This window comes from Eretmochelys imbricata, chromosome 7, assembly GCF_965152235.1.
Source record: "Eretmochelys imbricata isolate rEreImb1 chromosome 7, rEreImb1.hap1, whole genome shotgun sequence".
Taxonomy (NCBI): Eukaryota; Metazoa; Chordata; order Testudines; family Cheloniidae; genus Eretmochelys; species Eretmochelys imbricata.
Window position 1 is genome coordinate 55,569,014 of NC_135578.1, and position 18,618 is coordinate 55,587,631.

General features: G+C 47.2%; 1 protein-coding gene across 5 annotated transcripts in view; it reads left to right on the forward strand.

Annotated features, from left to right (window-relative positions):
• Positions 1-780: 780 nt before the first annotated feature.
• PAX2 (paired box 2) overlaps positions 781-18,618 on the forward strand; it is a 99,788-nt gene continuing 81,950 nt past the window's right edge. For 2 of the 5 annotated variants that reach the window (XM_077821371.1, XM_077821372.1), the window contains exons 1-3: positions 781-883; positions 4,315-4,483; positions 5,642-5,839. In XM_077821371.1, coding sequence (XP_077677497.1) covers positions 841-883; positions 4,315-4,483; positions 5,642-5,839 — 410 coding nt within the window. In that variant the 5' untranslated portion in view covers positions 781-840. The remainder of the gene's footprint in view (positions 884-4,314; positions 4,484-5,641; positions 5,840-18,618) is intronic. The other 3 variants (XM_077821369.1, XM_077821368.1, XM_077821370.1) reach the window with 2 other exon arrangements.

Genomic DNA, 18,618 nt, shown 5'->3' on the forward strand with positions numbered 1-18,618 from the left:
CCCCTCCCCCTCTCCTCTGCCCGAGTGACAGAAGCACGGACCTCCTCGCCCGGGCTCCGTCTCCGCGCGCTGGCGAATCAGAGAGTGTTGGAATCTATTGCCTTTGTCTGACAAGTCATCCATCTCCCGGCAAAGGGGGAGGGCGAGGAGGGGTGGGGGTGGGGGGTGGGGGGGGAGAGATCTGGAGGGGGCTTTGCAGCTTTTAGAGAGACACACGCGGGGAGAGGAGGCTCCATTCTCCAGCCAAAGCTCCTCGCAAACACATCCCACCTTGCCAGAAAGTCTGCCAGGAGCGGGACCCTCTGCCTGGGGAGCAGAAGGAGGCGAGGGGACGCAGGGAGGGGGCTGCCGGTGCTCAGAGATCCCGGGGATTTCTACTCCACTTTGAACTTAAATGAACTAGCCCCAGACTTGGCGGAGGAAGAGGAAGGAAGCCGCATCATCCTCTGCCGCTGCTGCTTCACCACCACCATCATCATCCTCACCTTGCTTCAGACGCGCCCAAGCCTCCAGCCCCTTGCTGACCCGGCTGCCAGGGATGATCTGACCCGAGCGCTCCAGCCATGACATCCACCTGCCCCCCGGCCGCTGCCTCTCGCTGCCCGCTGGGACCCTGCTGACCAGAACCATCAGGCTCCGCTTGCTCTGCCCCAGCTCGAGCCAGCTCCCCGTCCACGGCCCCCGGAAAGTTCTCCGCTCCCCGGGCAGGGCCGAGCGCCCGCCCCCCGCCTCCCCTCGCCCTGCTGGCTGCTTTTTTGTTTTCTCCCCTAAGTCTTGAAGTTGAGTTTTAGAGGCGACACGGCGGCTTCAGCCGACTTCTTCCCCTTCCTTTGCCTCCCCATGGATATGCACTGCAAGGCAGACCCCTTCTCAGCAATGCACCGTGAGTACCGGAGCCCAGCTCCTTCTCCTGCATCCCTCCATGCCTCCTTCCCCAACCCTTCTTCCTCACCTGATCCTCTTTCCAGGCCATCCTCCCAGCCGTCTGCCGCCTCCCCCAGCCAAGGTGGGCTCCGAAACCCCTGCCTTGCTTTGCCATCACCGGCCACAGATGCTCCCTATCTCCTTCGGGGCTAAGATCCCCACCAAAGGGGATCCCGGAGCCTGGGAACCCCCTAAACTTACTGGAGGGAATTAGTGTGTGTGTGAACGGGAACAACAACAACAACAAAATCAGGTCTTGCTCCAAATCCACTTTGCAAATTTGTGCCTCCGAGGGGGAGTAGTTGATTCCGACGCGTGTGTCCACTTGTATTTTCGATCGTTTATATTTTATTCTGCGACGTGGGTCAAAGCTTTATTTTTTTAAATTTTAATACATATATATGTGTGGAACCACAGTTCTCCCTGTCATTTTTTGTTCTTTAAACTGAAGAGGGGGTAAATGTCATTTTTAAATGACTGGGAAGGTGATTGTTTGTTTTAAGGATGAATTAGAGGAAGAAAGAGGACAATTATATTGTTTGGAAATCCGGCATTTTCGAGGGTTATTAAGAAGTCACAATCCCCCTCTTTTTCTTTTTAATTTATTTATTTACCAGATCCCTCGGGTGCATTTTAAATGCATTATTGACATACAAGAAAGTGGATTTCTGATATGTTTTCAGTCTAGAATCTCATTTCAATCAAAGGAGGGGGGAAAGGAAAAAACAACAACCCATGACAATTATTGTAATAATGAAATTGCAATTCATTTGAGCTAACCGCAGGCAGGGAAAATAATTCAGGGATTTAAAAAGACAGAAGTAAAAATAAAAATCTGAGCTAGAGACCATACTGAGTCAGGAAATGAATAATTAAGAACAATTTGTAACTTTCCACGGCGAAACTTTTCAAGACGCTGCCCTGCCAGCTGTTAAAAATAACACAATATTTAAAGGATACACAGTACAATATCTGGGGTTTTAAAAAATGATTTGCAAGAAGAAAAAGAGCAAACATATAAAGCCCACGAAGAGGGTTGGATGCACCTTTATTTCTTTTTCAAAATTGCTTCTTTCTGAGAGATTTTGTTAGGCGAAAAAAATATTGTTTCCCAAGTATATTCACTGAAAATACGCCCAGCGTTTGGAAATATTTTGTTTGCACGGCGGCGGCTTTCTTTTTAATTGATTGCAATACCTTTGCATTTAATTTAATTTGGAAAATGTATTTAATCGATAAAAATATTTCACAACCCAGCGGATGATTTAAAGAAAAGCCAGGCAGATCTGGGAACGTTTTATTTTTGCTGCCGAATTTTGAAAAGAAAGCGTGATTCAGTTTGGGCCCTATATATAATCCATATATGAGCGGGCAATTATAACACACATAAGCGCTGATTTCCTCACGCGCTCACACATGTATACAGACTCCAGACTGTGTTCTGTTCAAAGGGACAGATGTGTGTGTATATATAGAGAGAAAATAAGGTTTGAAAGGGACCGATCTAAACTAAAACAAGCCCGGGGATGGGGGGAACCACTGGGTGCAATAATTTGAATTATTAATTTTTTAATCTTTTTTGCATCTGCTGCCTTTTAATATTCTGTAATGCGAGTTATCCAAGGTGCCTTGAATTATTTATCAGCGAGGTGTGGAAGAAACGGCTGGCTTGTAACTTTAGAGGCAACATGTGCAAAAGGTGGTCTGGACGCATGGAGACAAAACCCACCCGCACCATTCCTGAAAGACCCAAAGGATCCCGGGGGTGGAGGGCAGGAAGAAATGCCCCACTACCACCACCCAACAATCCCAAGTATTTTTTTTTTTTCACAAAGGGGTTTTAAAAAAATCTAATCGGGCCGAAAAGAGCGGTCTAAAGAAACCATCCCGGGGTTAGGCTCATGGCATTTTGGAGGGTGTTTCTTGGGTGTTGATGGGGGGCACGGGGGGGCGGTTGTGAGAGATGAAAAAACTCTGTTTGTGAAGAAGGACTTGGATCGATCGCAGGGCAATGAGAGTTCCCACTAAGTTCAGAGCCAATGAGTCAGTGTCAAAAGCAGGAGAGAAAAAAAACCCAGCAAAAATATAAACAGATCATTTTTCAGCCAACTGCAAAACCAGCTGAAGATCTCTGCAGCAGGTTAGCTCTGGGTGAAAGGAAGGCTCTAAACACAGTAGACACACACTCCCCAGTTCTATCGCTACAGACACCCAGGGATCGTGGCAAATGAAGATATACCTTCTCTAAATATTTATGGGCACACACACATATCTACGAATGCGCATTTGGAGCTCTCGCGCACACACTTAGGTGCGAGCGTCACAAATACAGCTCGTATTTTGCTAATATCCGAATGAAGAGATTTCCTCATTCCTGGCAGCCGCTTCCTGCCTGAAACATTTAGCAGGTGCAAAGCCCCATCCTTCCCATATTCATCCAAATGATTACTGAAAAAAGGCAACTCGGGCACCCCATGGAAGACCGAGCTGGGGTTTTCTCTGAAGAGGGGCGAATGGGGAATTTTTATTTCCCCTTGAACAGAATCCTTGTTTAAAAAAAAAATCAAGGCGAGTTTTTTTTTCTGGCGGATTTTCCCCCCCTAAAAGACCGAAAGCTTATGAGAGAGAGAGAGAGAGAGAGAGAGAGAGAGAGAGAGAGAGAGAGAGGTTTTGTTTATATAAACTGTAATCGTTTGCGGGACACAAAGACAGCTTTCTTTCTTTCTTTCTTTCTTTCTTCTTCTTTCTTTCTTTCTTTCTTTCTTTCTTTCTTTCTTTCTTTCTTTCCCTTTCACCTTTAATTCAGAGCTATCCGAAAATAAATGGAGAAAACGAGCTATACCAGGTAAAAATTCTCCGGGGTGAGGGGTGCGGAAATAAAAGCAGCAGGCAATGTGATAGAAAATCATGGCACAGGAATGAAGTGAGAGGGGAAGGAGCAGCTGCAGGAAGAGGGCTCTGCCTGGAGCCTCTAGAAGGGAAACTCAAGCGTTTGGGAGAAAATCTCTTCCCAACTCGCCGAACCGGCACGAGCCTGGGGATCTATGCTCGTCCCCAGAATAATGACCCTGACATTCTGCTGCTCCATCAGAGATCCTGGGAATAAAGGGGCACAATCGCCGCAGGAAAGTAGCTGGGTGTGTGGAGAGAGGAAAGTGACATTCGTAGGAAATTCACTCCTCTGGGTTAGGGTGTGTTTAAGAGTCTTTCTTTCTTGCTTTCTTGCTTTCTTCCTTTCTTTCTTGTCCTTCCCCACACCCTTCTCCCCCTCCGTCGCCTCCATTCATAGCTAGTCACTGGAGATGTTGCCCGCGGGTCGCTAACTATCCCCGACTAACGGTCTGTTTCTGGGGTGCGTGGGTTGTTGTGTTTTTTATTCTCTCTCCCCAGCAGGGCATGGGGGAGTGAACCAGCTCGGGGGGGTGTTTGTGAACGGCAGGCCCCTACCTGACGTGGTGAGACAAAGGATAGTCGAGCTGGCTCACCAGGGAGTGCGACCCTGTGACATCTCCAGGCAGCTGCGGGTCAGCCACGGTTGTGTCAGCAAGATCTTGGGCAGGTAAGGCTCGGGCGAGCAGCGGGTGCATCCCCTCCCCTCCTCCAAACTGCCTCCTCTCCCGTCCCCCTAGGTCCCCCTCTGCGCCCCCAGGTTGTCACGCAGCCCGAAAGGGGAGAAGAGCAATTTGCAGGACAAACAGCCCCCCTCCCCACACCCAGCCACCTCTCCCTCCCCTTTGCCTGGGAAATAACCTGAAGCAGGAACATTTTGTGAGTAGGAAAGAAAAGGGAAAAAATCCCCACCCCACCCCCACTCTGCCGAGCAGCCTTAAAAAAACGGTCGCAACCAAATTTGGTGTGAAATCTCCCGGGAGGCAGCTCGGGTGGGGGAACCTGCCTCAGCCCGGCCTTGGGGTTCAGGAAACAGGCTGCCTGTGCCGGAACCTCCCGGCCATCCTCCGACCTGCCCTTTGCACAAGCGGTGTCCAAACCGTGCCGAGCTAGTGGCCATGCGGGGACGTGGGGGTGCCAGGGCCAGAGATGAGCCGAGAGGGCGGGGAGCCCCGAAATCCCCGCTGCGCACCCAGGCCAAGCAAACCGCTCTCCGCCTCCTGCGGCACAGCCAGGCCCTTCCAGCGGGGGAGAGAAAATATGAGGGCTGGGGTGAGAATGGGGGGGCCAGGGAAGGAGGAGAAAACATCAGCGAAAAGGGCGGGGGGTAAGCTCAGCGATCGGCTGTGTCCCTGGGCCCCTCACTGGCCCCCATCCCTCTGCATTTTATCCGGGGGGCGGTTTCCGTTTTGTTTCCCCATCGCTGGCTGGGCCTGGAGTTCGGGTGGAAAAAGGAGCCGCCTCCCTCCCCCCCCCCACAACACACCCCGCTGCCCAAGGGCACAGCCCCACCTCCCCTGCCCCCGGGCTCCCCAGCACACCCCGCTGCCGCACAAGGGCACAGCCCCACCTCCACTCTCCAGGTCCCCCCGCCCCAGGGCAGCCGCCCAGGAGGCAGGCAATGGCGCCCCGAAGCCGTGCGCCCCCAGGCCCCAGGCGGGGGAGGCTCCGCTCGGCAGCAAGGGCAGATAGAGTTGCGGGGCGCGGGGGCGGCACGGGGCCGCGGGCCGTGGGGAGGACATGGCATGGCAGCCGGTGGCCAGGTGCGGGTGAGCTCGGGCAGGGGAGCGCAGGCCCCGGGCACTGACCGCGCTCTGCTCTGGAGCAGGTATTACGAGACGGGCAGCATCAAGCCCGGCGTGATCGGCGGCTCCAAGCCCAAAGTGGCGACCCCCAAAGTAGTGGATAAAATCGCCGAGTACAAGAGACAAAACCCGACCATGTTCGCCTGGGAGATCCGGGACCGGCTCCTGGCCGAGGGCATCTGCGACAACGACACGGTGCCCAGCGTCTCCTCCATCAACAGGTAAGGGCGCCCCTCGGCCCGGCACCCAGCGCCCTGCCCCAGGGGCCGGCCATGCGCTCGCTGCCCCCGGGCCAGTCCCCGCTCCCCTGCGCCCAGCCCGACCCACCTTTCCCACAGCTCCCCTCCCCCCACGGCCACTTCCCTTTTATGGCCCCCATAAAGCTGTCCCAGCCGGCAGCCAGCCAGTTCCTTTCGCCTACGGGTTACCCGGGCCGGGGGGCTCTAACATTCCCCCCTCCAAGGCACCCGCCGCCTCTGCGGCCCTGGAGTTCCCCGCTCCCCCAGGCCCGGGGTGACCGGGCTAGTCCCTGGAGGCAGCGCGCCCCATCCGTGCCCCTGCCCCCGCGGCGAAGCCCCAGCCCGGGGCTTTCCGCTCCTGGGGCCTGCTGGTGCTGGAAGCCTGCTCGGAGACGGCGCGCGGGGGCGGCCGCCGGAGGGGACCGGCTGGGCAGGGAGCTGGGTGAAATGACTGGGTGAAAGTGCGCGTCGCGGGGTGTTGCATGGCAGGGCTGGGAGTGCGAGGGTAGGCACCTGGCAGGAGACTTCCTTCCTTCCTTCTGTCCTGCTTCTCTAGCGCTCTTTGCCTCGTGTCAATGGATGCCAGTGTTTTCAGTAATTAAGACTGTGAGATTAAAAGCGCCCATATCTAAAGACAATCACAGCCCGCACTCCTGAGCCATTAAACCACCAAATGTTTGTTTATCTTAAACAAACAGACTTAGCTTCCCAAATGCGAGGCTCCTTCCCCCCACCCCCAGGGGCAGCTGCTAAGCCAGCAAGGACGCCTCTTCCGAAGGCAGGGAAGAGCTCCACGAGGCGTCTGGCTGCTGTTTCGAACCTGCACAGATCACAGCCCCTTGCAGAAGTTTTGATTGCAGCGGGATGGATGTAAAACAAACCACCCACCCCTCCCCACCCCTTAGGGAAAGAATCCCTTCTTTGGTGGCAAAAAGGATATATTCCAGGTGACAAAATGGGGAATGCTGCAAGATGTTGTGATGCATATAATCATGTATAAACAACACACACGCATGAGAGTCACACATTGGCATCACACAGGTAGACACTTACAGGCGCATATACAAATATCACACCGACCCAGGTAGAATAACACAAAGATACAAACACACACAAGACTGTAGGTACTTACCCACACATATGCCACACTATTAGAAATATTGTAACACATATAGTCAGGCACTTACAAAAACATACACATTTATGCACTCGGATACAAATACCACTCCAATAGAATAATATATATATATATATACAGTCTACACACTCACAAAAATACACACACTACATGGAGTATATATACACATACCTTAGAGACACATGCACACTGACCAGCATGGTAGTATCTGGTGAGTGCATACATGCATATGCCTGTATATTTACACTTAGGTGTAGCCAGGATGTTGAAAAACCCTGTATGTTCACACCAACATCAGGAAAAATAAACACTGGGGAAACACTACAGTATTTTTTGTCTTGTGCTATCCATGGGAGATTTATCAAAATAAGTCTGATAACCCACGCAGCATATATATCCCAAATTCACATCCTATATAAACAGCTTTACATATTTTGCAAATGATATGGAATTATTCCACATCATCTTGAAAACAGCAGGTAGAATTAGCTGGTAGAATGTACCTTGGCTAAAGAAGATTCCCTCAGACACACAGTCTCTGTAATATACTGCTAGGCTACCCCAGGAAATTATCCCTGTGTGTGCCATCTGTATTAAAATGGTTATTAAGTTATGAACAGGGTAACATAATACTGATCGAGTAATTATACACCCTCCTAAAAAACCTCCAGGTCCCTGTTACTCTCTCAGTCAGGTATTGAAATAATAAGAGTTTGACATTCAGACACCTTACAAGGCAGCTGTGGAAGGACAGCCAGATATCCCTGAAAGGAATTAAGCCAATGCCCCAGAAGTCCAGAGGAAGGGTTTTAGGTTCTTTGAAGGAACAGCACATTCTTTCAGAGAGGAGCAAAGATGCAGTCTGCTTAGCTGGAACATGCATGCTGGGTTAACTAGCCAAAAGCAAATTGACATCCAATAGCCACTGAAGGCAGGGACTTGTAACCTATTTGGGAAGAGTAGCACATTGCAGCGGGCCGCACGGTGTCGTATTCATGCACAAGACCAGAGCCACATGCTTTCCAGGTCTAATCATACCTTTGCTGCTGATTTATTGTGCTGCCTTGATGTTACTGTGCCTTAGTTTCCTCGCTTCTAAAATGAAGATAATAATACTGACATATCTCAGAGGGGTCGGGGACATTGTTCGTTAGCTAACTACAACTCTTTGGGGATGTATATTGATTTATAAATGGTAAATATTATTATATCAGATAGGCCCAACTGTGATGCCCCAATTCTCACCACTGTGATATTTCAGTGTGAGATTGCCAAGGAAGAATGGGATCTTTTCAGTTTCTGCTGATTAAGACTCTCTTCAATCTCTTTCATAATGCAGGCCCAACCTCCTTCTTGTTCACCTATTAACTTTGTGTGGGGCTCCCAGAATCCCAGACTTGCAAGGAAATGATTCCTTTAGTGGCTGCGGACAATGATACAAAAAGCACCATTTTAGGATGTGTGCTGGGGAGGAACACAGCAGTGTGTTGTGAGAGAACCACAGCAGAACAGGAAATAGAAAGAATACAAGGGCCCAATCCTGCTGCCATTAACAATGCAAGTTTCACCATTCACTTCAGTGGGAACAACACTGAGAAGATAGTAGAAAGAGACAGGACTGCGTTTACAATTAAAATGCAAATTCTCATTCTCTTCCATTGTCGAAACAAACATTTTGAAATAATCAGATCATGTAGACATCGCATATGTGTGATAAATTCCCGAGTCATGTGACAAACTGCATTTATCATGCACCTGTGTCCACCTCACCTGCTCTCTGATCACCAATTTGGCCCTCCCTGGATTTACTCTAACATTCCAACTCCCTGAGCGGCTTCAGACAGACGCCATTTCTTAAAACCAGCCTGACACAAAAAACATTTAATTTCCCCTGCAATGTGGAATTTACCCCCAAAACTGTATTGGCCCAAAGTCCACCGCGGGCAGTTTTCAGACGTGCACTAATGACAAGTTTAAAGTCCAGTGTCTAGGGGCTCTAGAAATTAGATCTTTGCAGAAATGGCAGAAGCCCGGTTTTCTAGCAGGAAATGAGAATAGCGTTTGTCTCTGGAAAGACCAAATATATTAGACTTTAAAGCCATGTGTGACATTTGTATGTATTAAAAAAAAGCTATTCTAGGGCATTTTAAGAGGTTCTGAAAATGTATTAATTACATTTTGATTTTGCTCTTTCTGAATTCTGTACAGCTGGACTAAGACTAACAAAGGCACATGAGTTTCTAGGTGCAAGGATACAAAAAATAGTCAACGTGAAATTTTTAAAATCTTCCTAAAACCGTTTTAAATAGATTTTCTGTTAAATTTGTGGCACCTACAGAATACATGTTGGACTGTAAAAGTCTGATCAGCATGCATTTGGGACAACACTTATAACTCACTCTCGGCTGGGCCACTTGTGACTAACACAATCATCCCAAACTTGTGCCGATGTAACCCCTATGCTGCAACACTGTATTTTAGCTCCTCATACAGAGTATATTGAAAAACCTATCGTAACCCTCAAGACATCAGCAAAAATCATTTGCCTACCAGTTGGTGGTCTTCTGTTAACGGTGGCGAATAAATATACACAATGCTTTAGTCAATGGACAAAATAGACTTCAATTGGTAGTCTCAAGATGGGTGGTTGTCTAATATGGGAGATTTCCAGTACACATTTCATATATTAAATAAAATAAATTAGTGCAGGTTTAATGTATTATATACCTATAAGTCAGATATTGTATATGTATCATTGAGAAGCAATTAAGTGGCATAAAGTTCTAATTCCATCAGCATAGCAAACAATGAATGTTGATCTCAAATGACTAGAGAGATTTTCCATTATCACATGGAAGCAGGCTGGTTATCTCTGATCACTTAAATATGGACTATTTAAATTGGGTTTGCGTCCGCATTGCTGTTAGCAGTACAGTGGCGTTTCTAGTATGAATTGGGGTGTCAGATATCACTTCCCACTGGGACGAGGCTATCTGATGTCAATAGGGGTGTTGGCTTTGTTTTGCTGCTCTTGGAGAACCTTAAGAACCCAGGTTGTGCATGTTATGATAACCCACTGAGATCTGTACGAGTTATGCTGTGTGCTTTAGTAGGAACAGCACATCATGGAACCATGTTCAGAGTTCCGTAATTAAGGATTCAACCCCCATTCTATTTTTTTACCTACCTCTAACACTCAATATATTGTACAGTCTCCCAAGTGTGGACCCGGCCCACAGACAAAGTGCCCCTCCATTCCAGTACTGAGGTAGCTTTCAGTACTGTTAGATTTGCAGTTTGGGAGAAACAGGCATGATCCCTATCTGAGGAATGCAGGAGTCACAGGCTTGTGGAATAATATTATAGTCAGTTTGCATGCTTATGGTTACTCTTTGGACTGTGTGTTTCTCTGATTCGTATAGCAGGGTGTGCAGTTCGCTGGACATGATAAACCTCAGCTGGGTTGTCACATGCTAGGTGGCAGGATAAAGCTTTTTCAGTCCCTCCCAAGAATCTGTGTCCCTAGTATATGTTCACTTCTAGAATTATGTGATTGGTTTTGGAAAATGTTTTCTGTTACGTTATTTAATAATTGGCCAATGATTCCTAGTTAGTGTAGATCTTCACACTGCCTCCTTTTATGAGGTTCTTTTATAAATACAAATGGAAAGACAGACACTGATTCAGGTGATATCATCCCTGGAACTGTGTTTGTTGTATTGTGAAATATTGAGCATGTGGCTATAAACCATCAGTGTCCACAGGCAGCCTTGTCTAGCAATCGGAGCAGGGGATTTAATGTCTGAAGACTTTGATTCTCTTGCCGAAGCTGCCACTGACTCAATATGTAATCTTGGGGAATTCACTTCATCTCTCTGTGCATTAGTTTCACCCTCTGTAAAATGGAAATGAGATACTTAGTTACCTTTGTAAGCCACTGTTGAGCAGTCTTTGCCTAAAAGATCCTATATACCTCAAAGTAGAATTATTACAGATCCAATCCTGGAGCACTGCCGATTTACATCAGTCAAGGATTGATCCATCCATCCATCCATCCATCCATCCATCCATCCATCCATCCATCATTTTATCTATCTGTCTAATCTCTATACACACCCATCTCTCTCTTCCTCTATAGGACGCAACTTTTGTAATTCAATCTGTGAGTTTTCCCAAAAAAATCCCGTACCCATCTTTGTCACTTGTGGCTGAGTCCTGGAGTCTCTGCCACCTTCCTCATCCCGCTAAGTAGATGTGAAATCTGGAGGATGGATAATGATTTTTCTGAGGACTCTGGATTGCTGAGAGCATCAGTAATGTGAGTGAGGTCAATAACGACCGAAAGTAACAACTACTGGATGGTCTATATTAAACGAGTTGGTGCCTCTCAGTCCAGTTCCTAGTCAGCAGTCCACATCACATAAACATAGTGCCATAGCTGGTGCTAATCTGCCACTTTCTTGGTTGTTTTAGCAGAGCGGCCAGGGATTAACCCGCCCAGGTACAACGAACAAGCCTCTGACTCGAGGTGGGTTCTTGTAATCCAGTGACGGAGGGCAGGGGTGGGGAATGCTTGCCCTAATGCTGTATCTGCTGTCTGGATAAATAGGGGCCGTGGCTCTCAGGTCTCTTAATCTGGCACCTCTCCTCACACACAAAAGTAACTCTTTCTGGATCCCAGCAAGGGGCCGGCACCTTTTATGATCTCCCCATTGACCTAATGCTGGATACCAGGTTTCCATTCAATTTCCCACCCCAGGGAGAGCAGCTCCTATTCCCAATTGCTTTCAACTGAGCGGAGAATGTGATTGGGTCATGTAGGACTTCATTACCTCCTCCTTTTAAACCCAGATTCCCCTAGTCACACACAAACCCAGTGTTACCTCCTTTCCATCATTGCAAATAAAGGACAGGCCCATAAAACTGAGGTCATACACAATGTTGCTTCAGTTAAAGGAGTATATTTTTGCTTGTGGCACCATTACTTGTCGTATTCCTCACATCTGGCCATTGGCAGTTTGTATCGTGATGCATGGACTGAGTTAATCATATTCCCTCTGATTTTCCTATCTGGCCCAATGAAGGGCTGGAAAGGAGAGATCTTAGCTCTTGGCATTTATCTTTCCTGCTCTGCAATACTGTATGTTCAGAGACTGCATGTACCTTTTGCCTTTTAAAAGTCCACCCTTTCAGTCTAGGATGGACTAGGGTGTAGTACAGCAGCCATTTGTTATACGCAAAAACTTGCACAAGCTTAACTCGCAACAACAGTGCATTGTCGTTGTGAGTTAAGCTTGTGCAAGTTTTTGTGTATGGTGAATGGCTGCTGTACTATACCCTAGAGGCAGCTGCATTTCAGTGTTGGGTGAATGAGTCCTATGCCGTCAAACCTCATTTATCAGAACCTCTGTTATCCAAAAAACTCATTTGACTTTGGGGGAATGAGTAAAGTAATAAGTAGCTTGGCTAAGAGACAAATAAATAGGGGGACAAGATAATGATCTGCAAATATCTGAAGGGTTCAGACCCTCTGAGGGAGAAAAGGAGGTATTCAGGCTTGTACAAAGTGGTATACTAGGAGTAAAGGGATTAAATTAAGAAAGGAAACATTTAAATTAGTAGCAGAAGGAATTTCCTGGTAGTGAGATCTATTAGGCTGTGGAATTGTCTCTCACAGGAATTCTTCACTGTTTAGGAATATTTAAAACTAGATGGGATAAAAACCAGAGAAAATGTAGGGGACACTCCTGCCTTGGCTAGAGAAATGGACTGGATGATTTAATAGTCCATCTGTAACCTTTATAATAGGATAATATGATTGATTCAAAAGGAAGTCATGTAGCAAACACATGGAAAAGCCCCTGCTTCTCCATAACCCCATCTAATCAAATGACTTTCATGTTATAGCAAAAAAAAATCCAGGACTTAACTTTGAAAACATTTAAACTAGGCCAGATCTTGGCCTGAATTAAATTGGCATTGACTCCAAGGGAGGTGTGTCAGTGCTCAATCTGAGGGTCTGGCAGGCAGGGTTCAGTCAGCAAAGTACATGGGCATCCTTCTTGATGCGAGGGGCCACTTAAACATAAGTGCTCAGCATCGGCCTAACTGTGCCCTCACTGAGGTCAATGGGAGTTGACATCAATAGGAGCTGAGTTAGGCCAAGGATGAATGCTGTAGAAGACCCCACCCAGAGTATGGATGATTAGGGCTACTCAGAAAGGTTCTGCTTGGCTTTGTCAATCCATCATTGTTGAAACTGAAAAAGCTGATTAGAATGTGGGGGGGGGGAGAGGGGATCTCACCCATCCCCAATTCCTTTGTCATATGCTATCAATCTACAGGCAGATTTGTCAAGCCCAGGTGCTCAGAAATCATGAGTCAGGGCCCAAAAGTCATGAGAGTGGCTTAAAAATCCTGAGTTTAAAAAATAATAATAATCCATTTGGGGGGTGTTTTTATTTGCCTTCTGGTTTCAGAGCCGTTGGGTCACACTTGGGTCACTTTTTCCAGCTTCTCTCAGGGCAGGTCTACACTTAAAACACTGCAGTTGCCCTGCTCTAACGCGCCAGTGAAGATGCTAGCTATGTCGGCAGGGGAAGCCCTCCCCTCTGCATAGCGCTGTGTACACCAGGGGTTAGCTTGATATAACTAAAAAGAAAAGGAGTCCTTGTGGCACCTTAGAGACTAACCAATTTATTTGAGCATGAGCTTTCGTGAGCTACAGCTCACTTCATCAGATGCATACCGTGGAAACTGCAGCAGACTTTATAAAGTCTGCTGCAGTTTCCACGGTATGCATCTGATGAAGTGAGCTGTAGCTCACGAAAGCTCATGCTCAAATAAATTGGTTAGTCTCTAAGGTGCCACAAGGACTCCTTTTCTTTTTGCGAATACAGACTAACACGGCTGTTACTCTGAAACTTGATATAACTGTATCACTAAAGGGTGTGGGGGTTTCCTGAGCTATTTAGTTTTGCCGATGTACGTTTATAGCGTAAACCTGGCCTGTGCAACCACAAGGGCTAGCAACTCACTATTTTTTAAAAACTGAGAGCTGAGCATCTCATGTAATCAACTGACCCCAGGAGCTGGGGCTTTAAGAAGAACAGCAAATACCATGGCACCTCTGATAAAACACTACAGGGAGCGATTTTTCAGAGGCAACCTCCCATTTTCACAGTGCAAATATCTGGGAGCACGTTTCATACCATGTAGACAGCCATCTTCCTGATTGCAACCTGCAAATCAGATCACAGGGCACCCAAGTGCTTCAGAATATGCCTGGAAACATTCGCACCCAGGAAATTTATGCTTGCAATTATTTCTGGGCTCCCAAATGTGGGTACCGACTCAGAGGCTGTTACTGTTGTTATTTATCGTTTGAATTGAATCCCATTCACAGATCAAGACCCCATTGTGCTAGGCACTGTGCAAACTCTGCATTTGCGTGGGTCTGAGTTGAGGCTGTTCTGGAAAATCAGCAAGTGGACCTCAACATTCCTCTCGCTGGCAGTCCAGAAAAAGTCTAGCATTTTAAGGGTTAAACAAATATACATGGCTAGCTTCCGGTCAGATCTGCAGAATAAGGGAGCTGTTTGTGGCTAGGGCTCTCCCACGAAAGCATCATCAGCATCGGCCTATAAGGAAGAGCAAAACTGGAGGGGTCCCGACCATTCCTGTTCCCCTAGGGCACATCTTAGAAAAAGATCAAAGGTGGACATTGGCTAGTGCTACAAAATAAATAAATAAATGGGGTCCTAACTGTGCTGAGAACTCAATAAAACAATCACATCAAATACGAGGCGGTATAAATCCACGTCTGCACAGGTAACCCACTCAATTGCTTTTATTATGGCTCAGCCTGGCTCCATTTATTACTATCCGCGGTCTGGGTGAAGGATGCTGGCGTGGAGGGTGGTCTCTTTGTGCAATCCTATCCCCGGAGCTGCAACAATCAGCCCACAGAGAGGTGGGTTTCAATGGGCGACCAGGACGGATCCATCTGTCTGCATGAAAACCAATCAATAACCCTGTAACTAGACCCCTTGTCACTGGGAAATGGACAACACAATAGTTCAATATCGGGGCCATGGAGGAGATTAGCTGTTGTTGGGGGTGAGGGAGAAAAAAGAAAAAGATCATGTGTGATGTGTGGACAGCACATGTGCGTGTGTCCCTATAGATATGTGTGAGGAAGAGTGAATGAGTGTGTGTGTGTGTATGCCTGCGCATGCAGATGGGTACATTAGTGTATATGTATATGTAAACTGTGGGTGAGTTTTTGGGGGTGTATGTCTGTTCTGTGAGCGGCATTGTGAGTATAGTGGACGTGTGTATAGGGACTGCATGTGGAGTGTGTTTGTGTTGATTGGATTATATGCGTGTATCTAAGTGTCTGTACGCAGGGAACATATAGTCATTGGGAGGTATATATACATACGTATGGGGAGAGGGAGTGCAAGTAAATTGACAGAAGTAAATACCTTGGCTATGTATGCTTGTGGGGAGTGTATATGTGGCTGGATGAGTGTATTCCTTGGGGCTTTCAGTGTATGTGTGTGTCTGAGGGTGGAGAATGTATGACTGATGTTGTAGGTAGTGTATGTGTGTGCAAAGCAAGAGGGAAGTATAACATGCTTGCAGGTATAACCCTGAGCTCGCAGGCTGTTACACAGAACATGCCATTCAGGAACATCGCCAATGAAATCTACCCAAAGCTCCGAGTGAAATTGGGGAAAACCAGAGAAAGTAGGTTCTCATCTCATGTAATCCCCCTGTCCAAAGACCAGAAATTTAACATTGCCTGCTCCTCTCATCCAATAGCAATGCCCTTCCCATAATCTCACTGGCTGTGGGCAGCACCTTCTCTCCAGGGCCCTTAGCAAGCCCCCCAACACACACACACACACACACACACACACTGGGGTTTGCCTCCATTAGTTGTGCTCTCTCTGGAGTCAATCATAGTCTTTACCTTGCACTCTCCCTGCCTTGTTCCTGGCCCCCACCTGAGCAGCTTTTCTTAATTTCTAAGGCTAAATTCCCTTCCCTCTCTGTAGACTGCAGGGCACAGGGTTAAACTTTCATCTCTGGCGGGGGAGCAAATCCCACCAAGGTTCGATGTGGGCCCAGGCCAAAACCCCAGAGCCAAACAGCCTCCAGCTTTGGCTGAGGGGGAAGGTGTCCAAACTTTGTTGATCAGGCTCACCTCTGATCAAGCTATAGAAGGAAAAGTGAATAATGCAACAAAAAAAGGGGAAGAAGGGACAAAATAAACAAGCGAGGCACAAAATGTGTTAACTTATTCCGTAGCAAGTTTGCTCGACACAAAATCCTGACTCTCTGATTTCAGTTGTTTAGCTTATTCTGTCAACAACAACAAAATCCCCCCCCCTTTAATTAGAAGGATTAGCAGCTAGAACTGCTCAGAAAAAATTACTGAAACAGTTCTCCGTCAGAAATGCCATTGCTATGCGATTGATTTTTTTCCAAACTTGTATTGATTTGGGTGAAATTTTGTTTACTTCCAATTTTTTCAAAACATTTTAGCATTTTCAGAATGAAAAGTTCCATTTGTTTGTTTTTGTTTTGAAAACATTTTTCCATTGGCAATGTACTTCCTTTTATATTGGGAAAAAATAAAAAAGGACTGAACTCAAAACGAAACGTTCTGATTGACCCAAACCAACAATTTTTCAGAATTTTGTTTTGTAAAAAAATTCAAAATTTTGGCTTTTTGTCCCAAACTCCGATGGAAAAACCCTTCAAAATGTCACCATTTTTTGTAGAATAGAAAACCCATTTTCTGACTGGTTCCATTAACATCCCAGTCCTTTGTTTGCTACAAAGAGCTGTAATTTTTGTGATGAACAATTAACAGACCTACTGTTTCCTTTGGCTGGGGCTGAGATACAATGCAGGGTGACCTCACGCAAGGTCTAACTGATTCTCCTATGTGGGGCGGGAAAGAATTTTTCCCCAGGTCAGACTGGCAGAGACCTTGGGGTGGGGTGTTTGCCTTCCTCTGCCACATGGAGTGCGGATCACTTGCCAGGATTATCTGGGTATGTCTCCATTTCTCTGCCATAGTAGGGCCTCAAGCACCACTGCACCTCCGTCCCTCCTATTGTCTCTCTGTGGCACATAATAGTCTAGTCTCCTGTGGGCTGTAATATTTCGGTCTAATTTTAGTTGTGGGGTTTAGCTTGAGGGCGATGGGTGGTGGTAGTGGCCTGTGAGATATGGGAAGTCAGATTAGAGTTTAGATCATCTGGTGGGCCCTCTTGGCCTTATACTCTAAACTGATGTCCATTTCCAAGCTCTTTCTTTCAATTGCCATGGAACCTTCAGACATTAACATTTGGATGCCTTTTAAAGGGACCATCACCTTATAAAGAGCCATTGCTCTTCTAACAGATTTTTAAAGGATCGTTTCTGGCCAGTCTGCCTTTAGAAAACACTGCAGCCCAATGCAGCTGCATAATACTGTTTATGGCTAATATTTCCAAAGCATGGTGCCTGAAGCTAGGCTCTCAAATTCACATTTAGTTGCCTGAATACAGCTATAGAAGCCCAGCTTTAATTCTACACGACTGAAAGTGTTGACCTTTATTTATAAAACGACTGGGGAGGAAAATGATATAGGGGGGATGTGGAGGGGATTATTTTTGCGTGAAGAAGGATTTGTCGGGGGAGGAGAGAGTGTGTTTGTGTATGCACTGCCTACACAGGGACCACGCCTGTGGCAGTGGAGGGAGACTGGAATAGGAACAATGTGATGTAGGCCCTCCTCCCACTGATCAAACAGCAAATCAAAAGTTTGAAATAGACAAAGCATGTGGGGTTCTGTCCCTTTAAGAGCCGCTAAATTGAACGTTGGGGGTCTGACGGTTCTGTAGCAGGTGGGAGAAAGCAAAGGTGGCTGCTGGGTGGGACGGGCTGAGAGAAGAAAGAAGCATCTCATGAAGTCAAGGGGGTAGGAACAGAGTGAAAGACTGAGCAAGATTCGGCCAGATTATTATCACTGAACATAAATCTGGGGTGTCTGTACATAGCATTGCTGTGGCCACCATCCAGTTCCTCTCAGGGATGCGTGAGATGCGGAGAGGGAATGTACAGTATTGGCAGATGGAATGTTGGTGCCTGAGGGTTCCCAGGCAGCTGTAAGTGGCAGGGCTGGTGGGGACAGTGACCCTGCAGCTCACAGGGTGTGTGTGCAGGGAAACGATCCCTGAGCCGGGTAGGCAGGGGCCAAAGTGATCCTTGGGAATGCAAAGGGTAAAGAAGCCCTGGAGAGCAAGAGTGGAAGGAAGAGGCGGGGGCATTCAGGCTAATCATCTGTATAACTCAAAAGACCACCTTTGCCAAAGAGAAAGTGCTGACTGCACCACTCGTACATGCCACTGCGTACTTAGATGCACGCCGACTGATCTGTGTCAGTGTGTCCGTGTGATCTGTGTCAGGCTGACCTGTGGCGTGGGAACACAACAGACACATGCATTTTTGAGGGCTCACCCTGGGGCCTGTAATGTTTGATCAGATGTTCTTCCCTGTAATGGATATTTAGGTGAGGCATGACCTCTACACCACGACGTGTAAGAGAAAGGGTGCGTGTGGGTCT